Source organism: Atractosteus spatula, chromosome 27 (assembly GCF_055471065.1).
Source record: "Atractosteus spatula isolate fAtrSpa1 chromosome 27, fAtrSpa1.hap1, whole genome shotgun sequence".
Lineage (NCBI taxonomy): Eukaryota > Metazoa > Chordata > Actinopteri > Semionotiformes > Lepisosteidae > Atractosteus > Atractosteus spatula.
Genome location: NC_142732.1, coordinates 4,604,671 through 4,622,600, shown reverse-complemented (window position 1 = coordinate 4,622,600; position 17,930 = coordinate 4,604,671). Strand labels below are relative to the sequence as shown.

At 43.5% G+C, this 17,930-nt stretch overlaps 1 protein-coding gene across 2 annotated transcripts; it reads left to right on the top strand.

Moving 5' to 3' along the window:
• The first annotated feature begins 523 nt into the window (after positions 1–523).
• Positions 524–17,608, top strand: akap10 (A-kinase anchoring protein 10). 2 transcript variants are annotated; one of them, XM_088907155.1, is made up of 15 exons: positions 524–749; positions 4,036–4,083; positions 6,491–6,676; positions 7,831–8,340; positions 8,730–8,828; positions 9,364–9,448; positions 10,767–10,890; positions 12,356–12,492; positions 12,814–12,958; positions 13,311–13,481; positions 13,568–13,677; positions 14,607–14,689; positions 15,200–15,252; positions 15,763–15,858; positions 16,478–17,608. In XM_088907155.1, the coding sequence occupies exons 1-15, from the start codon at positions 728–730 to the stop codon at positions 16,481–16,483; spliced, it is 1,875 nt and encodes a 624-aa protein (XP_088763281.1). In that variant the 5' UTR covers positions 524–727; the 3' UTR covers positions 16,484–17,608. The 2 variants fall into 2 exon arrangements, with proteins under 2 accessions (XP_088763281.1, XP_088763282.1); XM_088907156.1 differs by lacking the exon at positions 15,200–15,252 and having other exon boundaries at positions 531–749.
• The last annotated feature ends 322 nt before the right edge of the window (positions 17,609–17,930 follow it).

Sequence of the window (17,930 nt, the reverse complement as noted above, 5' to 3'; positions counted from 1 at the left end):
GCTTATTGTTGCACATTTATGATGAGGAAATCGCAGCGGACATTTAAATCGTGTTGCTTTAACTTTTGCATTATTATAGGCGGGTGGCAATGAGAGGGTTATGCTTTTAAATATTATAAAAGATCTGGATTAGCGGATTAGTTTTTCAAGGTGCTCTAAAAGTAAAACCAAGTCGATCTGTTGATTCTGTTTTGAAACACTTTATTTAAGGGTTACAAGACACCGACATGTCAGCGAATCCATTACCCAAACATTTTACCGTTTACGTAATAAGTTTCGTATGTGCATTTGGGAGCAAATCATAAGATCACGTACCATTTCACAGCTTGTCATTCAAACCCACAACAAGTCGGTCCTCCCATTGTTCACCTTGCACTATCAAATCTATTGTTTGTGTGCAGTAACGTTTGCTTGTTTAGGATTAGTCTAAATCTCTCGCAGACTTTCTCCAATCGACCGCTGCAACTGGCCGGATTTTTTTTCAATGAACAAACCAGGCATTACCCATGGTGCAACTGCAGCAATCCGGAAGTGAGCTGTTTATTGACAATATGGCTGCCGGTTCTGCAGTGGGGGGAAGGAGGAAGTCTTGCCTTTGACAGCCCGTATCGCCGCGAAATAACACCCGCTAGTTTGGGCGAAAGTCGGGATCTATGAATGAGGGGACGCGGAAGGACGCAGGATGCGGTCACTGAGTTGAGAAAACGTTGCGAACGCGAGAACAACCATGTCGTTTTTTAGGAGGAAAGGTAAGGAAGTCGAAAGGATAGCGGGAGAGCCAGAAAAAATGCATGTGAGCCAATGGGAAAAGGGGTGACAGCTCTGTCTAAAATCGCAGGCCTTTGGTTTTCTCAAAAATGTGTTCACAGGCTCGTTATTCCCACGGCTCTTCATAACCGAGAAGGCAATTGTCTCGACTTTTAGTATCACAAACGGCATTATTCCAAGTATCCACATTGATCTAATCGATGGAAAAACATTAACGTCTGTGCATTTGCCAAATAACCGTTCACGGGAGCGTTAATTTTTAGATGTTAGTCTTTTCCCCCGTTGAGTCGTCCTCTTTAATTTTTCTGGAGAAAGTATCAGATGCGCATCCGTGATTGCGAGGGTCACCAGTACATTGGTGTTGAGATCCGGACTCGATAGGAGCGGGTTGTTTCTGTTCATTTTCAGAAGGCTCCTGTATTCAGGTACATAGCTGTTAGGAAGCTGTGAAGTGGCTGTTTACACAGAATATAGTTTATTTTTATAAATGCATTGGACTGTCCTTTTTCTGGACTCTCAGTAAGAAGTTACCCATTGTCGAATCGGTGATTTTGTTTTTTTTTTTATAGCTTTTGTTTTATTTAAAATGAACTGCTCTTTTGACGTGTATATTCAAAACTGCAAACTGTGGAAGAAGAATTTGTGTTACTGGCCACAGTGAGAGTGTGTTTTTAGCATTTCGTTTGGGGGGATTTTAGCTTGAAATCGGCAGACTTCTGTAGTGGGTTTCATGCTAGGAGGAGAGGTTTTGTGGAATGAACGTGAATCTTGACTCCAGGCTCCGGAAGGTGTTAGCCTCAGTTAGGTTTTAGGCCCTATCCTGTACATGATAATAAGATGACCCCAAGGATGATTCCTAGGTACAATCTTGCAAATAAAAAAATCAGCTCTTGCTGTCCTGTCGCACGGAAAGCAGTTTAATTTGACCATGATTGAAACTTAATGGGAATCCACTGCTGTTTTACTGCAATTTGCAAGCCAGATGAGATCATTGATCACTAACTATGTTAGTTCTGAGAGGCAGCAAAGCTTCATTAGTAATCAATAATTTTGTTTTAACTGAAGAGAAAGGTGACAGGTCAAATGGCTACCAAGTAGACAAATATGAAAAATTATAAGACTAACTAAATTAGCAGGTAACCAGTACCCATGTCCCACCTATTCACCCATTTTCTAACAGCTTCACCCAAAACAGAACTGAGGGGGAGCTGGAGCCTATCCCAGCAAGCAGTGGGCGTGAGGCAGGGTACACCCTGGGCAGGACGCCAGTCCATCTCAGAGCATACCCACGCCCTTTTTAGTTTTTTTCCTGTTCTTTTTGTCCCCTTAGACCTGGTGCTTCTGTTTCGTTGAGGATAAGAGGCATAGCATAGGTGTCACAAAACTGGATCCAATTGCTGTGCCTTACAAGAAACCATTGCAGAATTGCACATCATCAACCACTGAATTGTATCTATAAGAAGAAAGAAAGACGCATTCAGTTTTCTCTCTGCCCAGGCAAGGTGCTCTTGCTTTATAATTTTCAGTCAATAACATGGTCTGTCTGTCTAGTTACAGGATTTGTAAGTCAACCAATCCCAGAGCTTGGTTTCCCCATGAACTTATTTCTTTTGTATGACAAACCTTCTAAATAAGCTGAAAAGTGCTGATTTTCTGCTTTAGAGTATTGCCTGCTGTCCTATTCGATTCACAAATACACATACACATGTTTTTGAGCACTGAAGATGTGCAATTAAACAAGTTGTGCTGCCCAAATTCAATTAAAAATAATAATTGCTTACACTTATATAGCGCTTTTCTGGACACTCCACTCAAAGCGCTTTACAGGTAATGGGGATCCCCTCCACCACCACCAGTGTGCAGCCCCACCTGGATGTTTGTTGTACGGCTGAACAGAATCGTTCGAAGCTAAAAAAACAACCCTGTCTGGAGGAAATCCTGTTACGTTGGAAGCTTCAAATTATGTTCCGTTTAATTGAAAAAAATGTTCTCTGTGATCAGCAGCCTCACTCTTGCTGAAAAGTGAATCTGTCGTGGTTTGATAATGCAGAGTACAAGTACAGTACATACAGCGGCCAGAAAGAGAGGTAGGGGATGAATGTGTCAGCACTCGCAGTGCAAGCAGTATTCATTGTAAAGAGTCTAGTCAATCCAGACACTCTGCTGTCAAATCAGATACCAGATAAGAATACAGTAGTAGATCGCTATCTGACTGATGCTCTTTCCAATCTCATAGTGTTCCCACAGAGTTTAGGTTGGCCTTTTATTAAAGCAGTCTCTGCGTTTAAGTGTCTCGAAACCCATTTCCTTTGTTTTAACAGAAACCTAATGGGTAAAAGGTTCCGTCGCACAATGCTAGGATCTGATGACCTACTTTCTGCACTGTGCTGGGGTGGGATTAAGTTTCTTTTCCTATGCCTATATGCAGAGCCCTTCTTTGCAGAGAAGACTATTTTGATCTTCAGAGCAGGGGGTTCAGGTGAGAAGAAGAAGTGGTGGGCAGATAAGATAAGATTGCTTTGGCAGCCTCTCGTGTCCTTTGCGCAGCTCATCGGAGTGGCATGACAGAGAGGCAGCGTTCCCTGCGTCTGCCTGTTTTTCATTGGATACTTCCTCTTGCCCAGTCAGGCTATCTTCCCAGATCTGTGTAATAAATGGGTCATAAACAGTGCCAGAGCCTTTTCTTATCTCCGTTTCACCAAATAATGAAACCTGTCCCTGCAGTAATTTTCGGCTTGTGCACCTTGCAAGGGACTGCTGAACAGGACGCTGTTTCACACCATTGCAAGCGTTAGAAGGGTTACAAACAAAAGCAGGCAAAGCAGCCCGTCTTGCAGTTAAGGCCTGTTTGTGCACACTATTCTTTTTTGTCTCTTTTTGCTGGACTACTATTTGGATTTCTTGTAATATGACTCTTTATAAGTAACAGTTCTGCAGTTTCTACCAAGTTAATGATGTAGAGCGGAAGCCAGGCAGCAGCCTGAAAGCTTTGAGAGCAGAGAGGCCAAGCAGATTAAAGCTGTGCAGTTGTGTTGTGGCTGATCTTATCATCTTTCTCTCTTGATACTAAATGTCTGATGTAAGAGTAGAGACCATTTTTCATTGTTGGTTTACATTTTTGGTCTTGCAGTGATGCCTGTGCGTCTTGAGTCTGCAGTTCCGGTGTAGCAGACGTTATCGTTGGGCTGAATAGATAAGACCGCTAGCTGAACTGCTGGAGCAAATGACTTTCTCCTAACAATCTGGTCTTTATTTCTCACCTTGCAGTGAAAGGCAAGGAACACGAGAGACCAGCAGATGTGAAAACCAGCAAAGGTATGAAACCCGTGCTCTCTTATTCTGTTTTTATTTTTTTATATTATTTTTTTTAGTAAGTAAATGCAAAGCACATCAATATTTGATGTTTCTGTGTGTGTGCTGGCATTTTTGTGTTGTGGTTGTGCACTGGTGATTGAGAAAACAGCTACTCCTGAAACAGTACGCTAATCCGATTATCATATCTTCACAAGGGGATGCTTATTTCCTCTGCTAGACACCAAAGTTAACACTTCAAACATGTTACGCAGCAAAAGGGAGGTTAAAGACAACCAAAAGAGAATCCCTTCTTCGCTATGGAAAACCCTTTGCTGTTCTAATTTTTTTTTTCCTCAGTGGGACCGAGGATGTGTAAAATTTAGCATTTCAAAAATCTGTGTTACAAGAAACAGCAGCAGATTTCTGGAGATAGCTGTGAAACACAAGTAGATTCATATGTGCAAACGAGATGTTGGATGAGTTAGTTAATGCATATGTTGGGATCAAAATGCATCAAGTCAAATGAAGAACGTTTGATTCCGTCCAAACAAAACACCAGATTTAAAGGGAAGCACTCCTCTGAATGTCTAAGTTAAAGTGTGGGGTCAGTAAAGCTGTAAAATGTTTAATTTCGTGTTATTGGCATACTCGGGGCAGGCGGTCCTGACACGCAGAAATGACATTCCTCATTCCTCCAGTCGGACGCAACCCATTTGTCAGACAGGAATCTAGGAATGACACAGCAGCGGGGAGGAGCGGACTTTTAAATAGAAAACAAACGGCCGACACCTTTAAAAACACAGGTGCTATTCCCCTTCGAGACGCGTGCTGGAAGGATCATCAAGAGGTGAGGGGAGGCCTGTGTAGCAGTGATTGATTTAGCCCAGGCAGGTGCTGCAGGTCCTTCACCTTTTTCATCCTTCCTGGGATGGAAGCATTTGGTACTCTTCCTCCCACGCTCACCCCCCCCCCAGGGATGAAGAGGCGCGACCCAGCCGAGCTGCGGGATGGCAGGGCAGGGCGGAGTCAAAGACGTGGGTGGGCTCCTGTGCTGTATCTGGCCGGGGGGGGGGGGGGTGCACACTGTGCGCTGCTGAGACACACCATCACGTCTCCGCCGGTGTCGTCTGGGAGCGAGGCAGTCAGCAGTTCCCAGCCCAGCCCAGCCCAGCCCAGCCCCAGCCCCAGCCCCAGCCCCAGCCCCAGCCCCAGCCCCAGCACGGCTCTGCTGCACACTGCTCTGAAGGTTTTTTATCAAAGGGGAATGATCTGGCCTTGTCATCCTACTGCTCCCCGCACCCATGGGAGCACGGCTAGTTCACGGTGCAGCAAAACAAAACATACTCAACTCCCTTCTGCAAAGGAACAAGTAAAGGTTTATTCCAAGCTGAAAAGAGAAGAAAAGAAGCACAGCGTTTCGACTTTGGAGCCTTGTTTGGGTGTCACAACCGAAGGCTCCACAGTCGAAACGTTGTGTTTCTTTTCTTCTCTTTTCAGCTTGGAATAAACCTTTACTTGCTCCTTTGCAGCTTATGCATGCTGACACAGTAACCTACTTGAACTCCATTCTATAAGTACCTCAAAACCTTTCAGTGCTGACTTTGCTCACCTGCATTAAAGCAGAAATTCGTTGTATTAGAAGTAGAAGCCACCTCTACACCTCTACAGACACACACAGACATTAATCTTGCAATTATAATTACACAGTGGCGATCTAACATCTCATTAAAACAACATACCAATATGCCTATATTGTAGAGGAGAATCAGCCTGGGTCTGATGCATGTTTTGATGGTTGTTACCATGCAAAATGCCTTTAGATAACTTGGATTCTCTCATTGAATTTGCTTTATTTGTGGTCGGTTCGCTTTTGAAATTAGTGGTGGCTAAGGGATCTGTTTTTCCCTGTTTAGAACTCGGAGTATGACAATTGCTTGTCTGGGTCTGTCTGCAGTATCAATGTTTTATTTGTTAAAAGGAGTTTGCAAACCCTTTATATTTGTTTGAGCTCTTTGTCGATGTCATCAGTATTTTTTATTTTAAAATATTAAGGATTGTCCTTATTGTTTTTCTTGCAAATGCAAAGCGCTGCTGTTGTTATTAAAGTTATAAAGTACTGTTAAGTATGAAAATAAACATTAAACAGTATTAAAGATAGCAGTGCCCACAGTGGACAGAGTTTTCAAACGCGAGCAGTTAACGGGGGGACTGAGCCACAATACTGAAGAGCTTTCTCATGGGGAGAGTTTTAAGGCTGAGGTTTGTCATCCCTGGACACTTGGGTCAGTTAGAAATGAAGTGCTTTGTGGCTCTCTAGCACGCTGTTGTGCTCCTGTGCTCTGACACTTGGCACTCCCTGTGCTGCTGTCAAGAGGGTGGGCCTTTGAGGTCTGTTTTTAAGGGACACCTTGTTTTGTTTTTTTTTCAGCTCTGGCGCCAGCTCCGTCGCCCTCTCAGGCTGTCCGAAATCACCATGGCATCCTGGAGGCAGCAGGGCCCAGCCATGTGGCCATCAACGCCATCTCTGCCAACATGGACTCCTTCGCCCGGGGGCGGACGGCCATCCTCAAGAAACAGCCCAGTCACATGGAGGCCACTCACTTCGGTGACTTAGGTACGGTCCCCTGGCTTCTAGCCCTCATCGATCCCAGAGAGCACTCACTTTCCTGAAAAACCAGCTCACAGCTCAGGCTTTTCTGCTCCAGCTGCGGATCTCGCCCTTTCTCCATGCAGTAGGTTCTCATGAAGATGAGCTCTTTCTGTGGGGAGCAAGGAGGTTGTGATGAATAGTGTTCTCCTGAGTCTAGGTTCATTTTTGAACCAACTGTTGTCCTTGGCGTGAATGTTTTCTGTTCTTATTTTTGTTAGCCGTGCTAGACTGAAACAGTGCAGTCGTTGTCTTCCCAGCTCTTTGTCTAAAAGCTCAGAGAGGAAGGGCTGAGCAAGAGTGAATTTTGTAAAGGGTGGAAGGGAGAGGGTGTCGAATTTATAAACCGATATCTGGCTTATAGAGCAAGACCCTGGCGTCCTGCATTGAAAACTGGCAGTTTAATGGGGCGTGTATCACCATTAACATGTTTGTCTGAGCCATCTTGCTGCCTTGGCCCTCTTTATTCCAGAGCCGCTGTGCTCTTGTTCCCTGATCACGTGACTGTGAAGCTGGTTTTTATGACCCAGATAATGGTTGGATTCTTTCAATAGTACTTACAGGAATGTGTTGAGTTTCGCACTTTTAGTTTTCTACAATAAAATAACACTTAAGGAACAATATGAATTGAATATTCAATAGAAATTGAATAATATAAGGTTTAAATTTTTTCTGCACACGCGTATCTAGTAATAAAATGACAATTATCATAAGAGGTTTATGTTAACATAGTTTTCTTAGTCATTGTTTTAATGTAAAAACTCTCCAATCACAGCCATGATGCATTCAAATGTGCAAATTTGATTGAGGATAGGATCTTATGATCGTTTCCCCCTTTTTCTAAGCCCAAAACAGCCCATTTTAGGCAACTTTAAATGCAGGATTAATACAGAAAAACCAACAGCTAATTAATTAGGTTTTTATTTGGAGCACTATAAATGGAAAAACTCCCCAGCGTTTGGTCAGAGCGAGAAAGCAGTTAGCTGACGTGCGATTCGGCTTAAACCACGCGCCGCTTCGGTTGAATATTTCGTGGTGGCGTTTTGTCTAAAAAGAGACTGACGGGGGGAACTGAGAGCGAGCAGACTGACAATGCGGAGCCTCACGGTGCTGTGTTGCAGGCCGGTCCTGTGTGAACTACCAGGCCCAGGAGACCAGGTCGAGGCTGTCGAAGACGGTGGAGCAGATTCTGCGGGACGGCGTGGCCATGCCCTACTTCGTGCAGCACATGGAGCTCCAGGGGGCGGACCACCTGGTGAAGTTTTGGCTGGAGGCCGAGAGCTTCCGCTCCATGAGCTGGTCCCGGATCCGAGCTCACAGCCTGAATTCCGTCAAGCACAGCTCGTTAGCCGAGCCCGCCTCCCCCTCGGCCAAGCCGCCCCGGAGCGGGTACCTTGCGGAGGGGGACGCCGAGGACGCCCGCACCCCCAGCCCCGCGAAGGCGAACCCGCACAGCCACGCCGGGACCTCCCCGAATAACTCCTTCAGCTCAGACGAGAAGGAATCGGATGCACTCCAGGGGGGCCCGAAGGCAGACACTCCCACACGCCAAGCTTCTTCCAAGGCGGGGACGCCTCTCAAACTCCAGCCCAGCCACGCACTTAAAGATCTGTCTGAAAAACTCATGAAAAGTAAGTCAGAACTTTGCCATCCTCGTCTGAAGATGTCTGAATCCTTTTCCCTAGAACTAGAACTTCCCCCCATGTTAGTTACTGTGCTGCAGTGTGCTCTTTTGTGTGCTGATATCTTGAGTCTTCAGTGTGGCCGGATAGCTGCAGTGTGTGCACAAATGTTATGTAAAGTAATTAGGCTAAAGAAAAACAAATCATTTGTGAGCAAGACTGTGTACTGAGTCATTAAGCAGGTAAATCACTTCCGATGTTGCACAGTGATCTGGATCCATCAGAAAAATCAAGTGTAGTTTTATTTTACTTGAGTTAGTTGTCTAATATCAGCTGGCTTTGAGGCATAACAAGACGTTTGCTATTCATTGTTTTGTCTTCTCATTGCTCTCTCCTAGGTATAGAACGAGATGCAGTGGACATTTTTACCAAATATATCTCTCCGGATGCTGCTAGATCTATTCCCATCACAGAGGCGATGAGGAATGACATTGTGGGTAAGAGATCAAAGGACGTTCACTCCCTACCCTTGGGAGTAACTCCATAGCTGTTAGTTTTAGGTAAACTGGCATGGAAGCATTTTACACCTTGCAGTCTAGGGCAAGTCTAGGCAACACTGGGTTTTATCTTCGAATTCATTGTATTTAACAAATTGCATTTTGTTCCAGACGTTTCTTCATCATTCAAACCATTTAAATTTAATTGTCTTCAAAAGTATATTTATTGATGTAATCATACCGGTGACTGCTGGCAATGAAGACAAAGCTCGCACGGTTTCTTTCCCACATCAAGAGGTCTTGGATTGTTCATACTCCTTCTGCTGATGTATTACAATAGCAGCTGTATTATTGTGATATAAAGCAGAATTAAGGTTTATGAATGACTCTACACATACAGGCGCCATTAGCTTCCTGTGATAAGCAAGATCTATGTTGCTCATGCATGCTTCAGCTCGAAAGAGGTTTGAGAACTCTTCTCATGCACATCCGCAAACTGACGGTGCTTTTTTTTGTGTTTGTTGCTTTTTCGCAGCTAAAATCTGTGGTGAGGATGGGCAGGTGAACCCAAACTGCTTTGTTAACGCACAGTCTGCAGTCTTCAACATCATGGAACAGCAGTAAGTGATTTCTCAGGTCACTTTGATTCTGTCATGTTTGAGATTCTTGTCTCGGTCACGGTGCCGCAGCGAGATTATTGGGGAAACGTGCACACGTTGTTAACTAGCGTGTATTGTAGCAATTGGTGACCCCAACACCTACCGTCAGGTAACAACTTTGGCAATAAGTGTCCTGAATAATTATCAGCATACAAAGTGAATTGACTTTCCGATGTCAGAAGTGGTGTAGTCTTTACCAGTGGCAAGTTGTCAGTTCCTTTTAGCCTTGAGCAAGGTTTTCTGGACTGAAAAGCACTGTAAATGGGCAGTACAATTTCATAAGGCCTTTCCAATTTCTCAACTGAAAAATCACGACACGGACTGAAATCGTGCTTCCACCTTGTGGTCAAACTTTTTTATCTAGTCTGAAACCCTGTGAATTACTTTGACAGATTTCATGTTTTAGATGCTACTAATTTTCATTGGATCGTTATAATCCTCCTTGCTCGCTTTGTGCTCTGGGGCGTGGCAGTAAACACAGACAGTCAGCTGCTACAAATCTCCACTGTTCTCAAACAACGGTCAAAATAACTTGTGTTCAAAATCGAAGGCCTTAGAGTTTGAAAATAAAGTTTAGAAGTACGTTCATTATTGCAGCAGACTACGTCAAAGGATGTACTCACATAGCCGAATCATGTGTCTGGATGGGGGCATACTCTTTTATACAAGCTAATGTTTCATTCCTGCTTCTAAACAATTTGCTATTTGACAATCGATTCTGCTAATGCAGAGAGTTAAACAGAAGTCCCTACTTGAGTCTAGATGTCACCTGATCCAGTCAGACCTTCTCACACTGTAGCACCTGAGAGTAAAAACCACAGCTAACAAATGACATGGTAATATCCTAGGCCCAACCTTTTCTTCTCCATTGACACCTTTCCTGCCCCGAGTCTTAAGAAGACCTTTTTGCCAGAATATATATTTTGCGTGGCAGAATACGGTCAAAGCAGAAGCACCATGCATAATAAGAAAATAATCAAATAACAAAGTCATCTGTTCCATATTATGGTACATAATCTGATGTTTGAGCTCATCAGTCTTTTTTTATTGTCAGTTTCTCTAATTTGCATGAAGTCGTATTCCTGTCCATTTTATTCGTTTTTTTCCTGTAAGGGATGAATGTTGCTCTCTGAGCATCGTGTTCCCATGATTAATTTATGAAGGAGACGATGGAAGTTACTGGCCTGAGTTTTAGTGTGGAAAGGTTGTGCTGTGAAGTACCTACTGCTTTTTGTTTGGCCCATTTGTGTAATAACTGTGTTTTTTCCTCCCTGCGCAGGCACTTTAGTGAGTTTTTAAGGAGTCATTATTTCTGTAAGTACCAGATTGAAGTGTTGACCAGCGGAACTGTGTACTTGGCAGACATCCTCTTCTGCGAGTCGGCACTCTTCTACTTCTCCGAGGTGAGGGAAGTGCTCTTGCACGCCCATTCTACATGTCATTGCCACTGCTACCGCACGGGGTGACCTTAATTCTGCTTCGGCTGCCCAGCCTTGGTCCAGAGGTCTGCACGAGTTCAAGGCTTGGCCTTATGTGAAAGAGAGCAATTTTTATTTTTTTTTTCCTGTGCGTCTTCTGTATTTCAACAACTTCAGCCGGAATCATACCGGTCTACATTCCTGTAAGGGGCAATGGGGGGTTTTCAGCTGCAGGGGTTTTGTTGTTAGAGGGGAAAAAAAAGAAGGTTTGAACATCAGCAGAGAGACTTTGTTCTGAAGCTCTGGAGCTGAATGGGGGAACAAAGCTAGCAAAGCTTCTCTCACACATTAAGAGGTCTTGGATTATTTATACCCCTTCTTTAAGGTGTTAGAATGCCAGCTGTGTTATTGTTATGTCAACCAAAATTTAGGTTTTTAAGGTTTATGATAAGCAAGATCTATGCTGACTGTATGTGCTGTAGCTCAGAAGAGGTTATTCTTTGAGCTTATGTTTTAAAATGTGCCTGCTGTTTTTTAAGAACATGCAAGCACAAGAATGGTTACAAATGAGAGAAGTCCATTCTGCCCATCTAGCCTGTTAGGTAATTAGTAACAGATTGATCTAAGGAGCTCATCCAGCCCCTTCTTGAAGGAAGCTAGTGTGTTGGCTTCAACAGCAGGGCTGGGTAGCTTGTTTCCTACTCCCACCGCCCTTTGCATAAAGAAGTACCTGCTGTCTCAGTTTTAAAAGCACTTCCACTCGTGCTCTTTAGTTTACATTTCACTGTTGATTCCGAAGAATTCCTCTGGGCTGACCTTGCCTGTGGCTTTGAGGATTCTGCACACTGTAATCAGGTTTCCCCCCACAGTCTTCTGTTTTTAAAACTAAAAAGGTTAAGTTCCTGCAGCCTCTTAGTGTAGTGGTATTCCTGTAAACCCTGATTTGTGTGAAGCGCATCTGTGAACCATAACGCTAAAATAAAATAAAATTCATCGTAAACAAGCAGACATGGCTGTTGTTTCTTAGAATTGATCTAGCAGATGAAGCAACAGATATTTAACAGTTATTCCATTATTCCATTAGTCATAAACTTACTATCAGTTGAGGTCCAGTTGATAAAGCACCTCCAGGTGTTCAGTAGTGATGAGGTTAGGTTAGGGTTAGCATGAACACTGCTGTAGATAGGTCGTCATAGATTATTAACATTCTGGGGAACCTCGGCTGAAAGTAAGTTGGGCATTAATAGAATATCTGTTAAAGACTTACTTAACTGCAGCTTAGCTTTACTAGAAAAAGATCAGCATGTTGACGACAGCAGCTGTGTCGTTTTTCGTCTTAAAGGGATGTTCTAAAAATCAACACATTTTTTCTAGCGTTTAGCTGTCAGTCAGCTAGATGATAAAGGCGTCATCAGCAGTTCTGTTTCCTCTTGTCTCGTTCCGGCCGCAGTACATGGAGAAGGAAGAAGCTGTGAATATCCTGCAGTTCTGGTTGGCCGCAGACAACTTCCAGGACCAGCTGGCTGCTAAGAAAGGCCAGTACGACGGGCAGGAGGCGCAGAACGACGCCATGATCCTCTATGACAAGTGAGCACAATGTCTTCCCTCACACTCTTCCTCATCACCACAGGGACACTGGGAGCTCCACACTCAGCCACTCCGCTCTCCCTGCTCCCAGGTCTAGACATCCACCAGGACTAAATTACCCTTGTCTTGACTCTTGACAAATACTTTTTATTTTCTTAAAGCTGTGTGTAAATTTGGTGGACAGCGTAGACAAGTGGCTAAAATAACTGGGCTCCTCACCGACACCGCTGTGGACCCTGTTAAAGTGTTTTTGAGGAAAGGGGCATCACAGCAATTCGTTCATGTCTCTGCCGCCTGTCCCCTTATTGGAATGTCTTGCAGGTACTTCTCTCTGCAGGCTACGAAACCCCTGGGCTTCGACGACTCCGTGCGGTTAGAAATCGAGTCCAATATCTGCAGGGAGGGCGGGCCGCTCCCCGATTGTTTCACTACTCCGCTACGCCAGGCGTGGACCACTATGGAGAAGGTGCGCCATCACTTCGCCCTTTTCAGTACATGAAGCTCCACCCTTAGGCTTCAGAGCATTGTGCGTTGCTAATTTTCTTCCCCCTCACAACGTACCCCGCTGAGAATACTTGGGTACAAATTTCCATGCAGTGATCCAACATGGCCAACAGCGGCCTGAACTGCAACAGCAGGAGGACAGTCATACAGATTGAAATATCCCGAAAGGGAGATTGAGCAACTGAAAAATACTGGTTGTATAACCTGATCTCTATAATGAACTCCATTTTCATCTAGCCTTTGTCGGACTCTGAAATGCATTTTGTGGCACGCTCTTATTTTTTAATCAATATCCCTCTTTCTTCTCTGTACAGGTGTACCTGCCTGGGTTTTTATCCAGTAACCTGTATTACAAGTATCTGAGTGACTTGATCAACTCTGTTCGAGGGGACGATTGTATCACAGGGAACATGTTGGTGCCAGGCCATGGTCTTCCCCAGGACAGCGAGACAGGCTCGAGCAGCTCGGAGGGGACACACACCCAGGTACGAGTCTCTTTCTTCCAGGTGTGTGAACGGGTGGCCATCTGTTGAGTTTCTCGTCTGATGTCTACGTTCCTTCTGGTTTACAGCAAGGCGCCAAAAAAGGAGCAATCAAAATCCTAAAAAACTTCGATGAAGCAATAACTGTGGACATTGCCAGTTTGGAACCAGAGTCTCTCTATCAGCGCCCATATGCAGGGTAATAAGTTGTCCTATTTTTTTCTGTCTTCATGTATTAAAAGAACTACTCATCTGAGGCTGAAAGCTTTCAGTCTTTATATTTAAGAGCAGCAGCTCTGAAATACAGTTATGGTTTATTCCATTCTTTGGTACAAATGGGTGATTCTTTTCCTCTTGTAGAAACGTAGCAGTTATATGTGTGGAGGAAGTTGTTTTGTAGAAAATCTTTTTGTCTTTCTCTATCTGAAGGTTTTGAACCTGAGTTTACCTAAAGATACATCTCTATTGTCCATCCAAAAGGGTGGAAATTTGTCTTTGGCATCACCATAAAAAAACTACAAAACACAACACTCACTAGTCCTAGACATGCAGCAATACATATACTGTACACACATCTTGCTCTGTACCTATTACACTACCATTCCACATAATTCAATAGCTCCATACAGGAAACAGTCAGCTGTGAAAACAATAACAAAACAGTTACAAACTGCAGTGAAAATGTGTTCAGCTGGAATTCTGTAATCTATTCATGATAAGATGACAGCAAGACTAGACTTGCTTTTAATGGAGACATGCAGATGAAAGTACTTCGACCTTCCTCAGAAAAGTAATAAATCTATTCATACATATTAAAACTATGCTGCTTCGCCTTTGAGATCTGGTAAAACAAGTTTTGGAGAAAACAATAAAGACAGCTGTTGAAACTTTTGAAGCTGTGAACAAAAGAAAACTTGATTCCTCATATACAATAAAGGCACTGGTAAGAGCTGTTCACAAGCATGAGTCATAAGCAGTGACAGTCACAGATTCGTTTTCACATGGTCAGATACACAGGAACAGAGCAGCTCTGTTCAGGCTGGGGAAATTGCTAATGTCCTGCAGCCACAGGCAGTTTAAACTCTAGCAGAGCCTCATGTGATGATGGAATTTATTTTTTTTCTTCAGAAGAATGACATTCGGGAAAGTGAATGAACTCGGACAGTTTATCAGAGAGGCCGAGCCAGAGCCAGATGTTAAGAAGTCGAAAGGTGCCCTGCTACAATTCTAAGACTTTTTACAGCTTTTTGTACCGTACTGCCATATTTTCTGGGGGGTATATCTTTCCATCACTTTTTGTTAAATGTAAAACATTTTAAAAACTCGTACACTTCAAAGGGGCCAGTTGTGGGAGTTTTAATACAGCATGTTGCTGATAAATTTGACTTAAATGCTGGTAGTTTAATTCGCTTCTGGAAAAACTGGTCCTAGTGTGACTGGTGTCTGTGTTTGCTCTGCGATGGACTGGCATCCTGTCCAGGCTGTACCCTGCCTTGTGCCTGTTGCTTGCCAGGATAGACTCTGGCTGCCCCACCACCTTGAACTGTGCTTTAAGATTTAAGTTTAGTTCAAAAGTCCTTACCTGACCTGACCTTGTAATGGCAGGAGGGAGAAATTATAAACTGAAGGAATTTTTCTTTGACTCCCTGGTGCTTGTGGAGTTCCTGGTAGAGCCCAGTGTGAAGTAAATCAAACGTGTTTCTCTTTTCCTACTATCTCAGGCTCCATGTTTTCCCAAGCCATGAAAAAATGGGTACAAGGGAATTCAGATGAGGTATGTTAGCACAAGGTGACTTGGGGTCGTTATGTTGCTCCTAGTATCCTTATAATTACACTGTTTGACAGTTAATTATGTGTAAATCAGTGCATCCTCATATACAGTACATGGTTGGTTTCTTTTCCTGTAGTTAAGACTGTTTCATTGACATTGACAAACATTAAGACAAAAGACAATAATTCACCTGCCCTGAATTAGTTACTGTATCTGTTCATTTATTCACACAGATAAAGCTGCTAACCGCTGTCTGCTTCTGTACAAGCTGTTACAACATGTTCTTCAGAGTTCAGAGTCCTGCAGGTGTTCTGTGTCATCTTAAGTTACCAGCAGCTCTTCACCTGCAAGAAGTGTTAAATTTATGCCATTAAGGTTCCACTGGATTAGTTTATTTTTAGGATTAGTTTAGGAGTCCTGGGAGCTGAGTACCCCTGTTCTGTTCTTTGTACTTCTGTAGTTCACCTGTCCCTTGGAAAGAAACCTCACAGCCTTTTCTCTTGTGTGATACAGGCCCAGGAGGAGATGGCCTGGAAAATTGCAAAGATGATCGTGAATGATGTCATGCATCAGGCACAGTACGAGCCCCCTTGTGAGAAGTCCACTAAGGTAGCGCGACTGCACTGTGATTCTGGCATGTTGCTTTTGCTTTAATATCTCTCTTGTCAGTTCTATATCACTGTTGGAGGTAGTTTTGAGCTCAATCAGTGCAACAACGTTGTTTTTTCCTTTCTTAAATATAATGCTGTACAGCAGCATTATTGAAATCGGAGTGGACATGAGTGTTAATGTTTCATGTCCTAGCATGCCACAGCCTCTGCTTTGTCATAGAACTTAGACATGTTGTTGATTTTGAGTCATATTCAGGAACTGTTTGCTATCTTGTTCAGTTTTTCCTAAGAAGGAAACAAATGATGGAAGTAGAATGTCATCATCCAAGCTCTCTCAAAACCTTATTGTGAGAATAAATCTCAGCAGGTGCGCCCAGTTTTATTTTTAGTTTTGTAAGACGGGGGCTGTTTTTTTTTTCCCATTCCCTGGAAAGAGAGGATCCACACACTTAGTGTGATGGTTATGGAGTCACGAATCCCCATTTCAGGTTTGTGCCTGGTTGTGAAAATATTGCTGGGCGCTGTACTGCCAGCTGTGTAGCGTGCTGTGTAGAGCTGTGTAGAGTCCTGTCAAGTCCCTAGTCACCTTCTCAATAGTTGTTTCCTCCTGTCTACAGCTATGACCCCCTGAAGAACTGAAGGAAATCTCATTCTCCCAGCCGAAGAGTTGTTCAGAATGCGATGGGGGAAGCTGGCAGAGGGGCCAGTGGCGAGTAACTGCACACTGTATTAATAGAACGTTACTCCTTCATTCATATGAAGACTGACAAGCCGCTCCACGACCTCAGGCACCACGTCACATGTGAGCTTTGAACTCTACCCCCCCCCCCATTCTAACACTATGAAGGCTTTTACACGAATGAAGAAGAAAAACGGAGCAGCTGCACACAGGCCCAAGCAGGAACCTCCTACTCAAGGAACACAGTGGCTGCTTGAAGAGGCTGCAGGTGGCGTCTCGGAAGTACAGTAAAGGTGCTCGGGTTCCCTTCTGCTCCATTTTTACAGCGGCTGCTGAGTGAGACCACATGAATCAAAGGGCTTCGCAACGTTGGCAAAGGCCTGGTCTTTCTTTTCAATTTTTTTTATTATGAATTCATTTACACTTATTTTAAAGGAACAGGTGATCTCTGATCAAGTTTGCCACAGTATGGTTTTATCTATGAAGGCATTTTTTTTTGGGGGGGGGGGGGTATTCTCGCCCCACTGTCTTTTGTGAACACTCTTGGGGGGGGGGGGGAAGCCAGTGTCTCCTTTTCCCATATCCTGTGGACCAGATGGGAATGTGTTATAACTGAAAGAGTAACCATTAGCTGTCCTAGCAGTGCAAATCGATTCATCCTTATCACCCTATTCGTGTCATTTATAGTGCACAGTTGTTTTTTGACAAGTAGTGGAAATCTCCCTTGGATCCCAGTGCTAAAAGAACAAGTTCTCTAGACTCCCTGTCATACAGCTGTAGGTTTATGGTTTACCCTTGTGAACTACTTTCTACCCAATTGTAAATGTCCGTTTCTTCTCTGGTGGTCACAGTTCTACACATTAAAAAATGATTTTTTGTATAACATGTTGCAAATAATCACAATGACTGTTTCAAGGGAAGGTGTACGTAGTGAATATCTTATTCTATTGAGACACATTGTGTAACTGTTAATAATAAGCAGAAAAAAAGACTGTGGGTATGGTTTTTTGGTACTGTGTACCACTACTATGTTTTCTGAAGCCTAAATATATGTCTACTTAATCTATAATATATTTAAATTGTGTTTGATTTCAAAATATATTATTGAAATGTATGTTAAGCGCCTTATGTCCTTCTTAAAAAAAAGAGATGTCTGTATAATAACAATAATGTGTTCAGATGATTTTAACCTTCCAATGTGAAGTTCATTGATTATGTTCTCACCTGAATGGTGGAGAACAGACTTGAAGTCAGCAGGGTTCATCAGACTATCCGATGGGGCGTCCAGCGAGGACACAGCTGATACAGAACGGAAAGCAGACAGAATAAAACAGGATCAGGCTGCCTTGAACTGGGGTAGCTGGTAAGACCTGTAACCTTGTACACAGGTA

Bases quoted from the DNA above. Each gene is read 5' to 3' on its own strand.
- akap10 (XM_088907155.1), top strand. From the start codon at position 728: ATGTCGTTTTTTAGGAGGAAAG. The intron at 4,084-6,490 runs GTATGAAACCCG...TTTTTTTTTCAG, and splicing joins AGATGTGAAAACCAGCAAAG to CTCTGGCGCCAGCTCCGTCG. The intron at 13,482-13,567 runs GTACGAGTCTCT...TCTGGTTTACAG, and splicing joins CGGAGGGGACACACACCCAG to CAAGGCGCCAAAAAAGGAGC.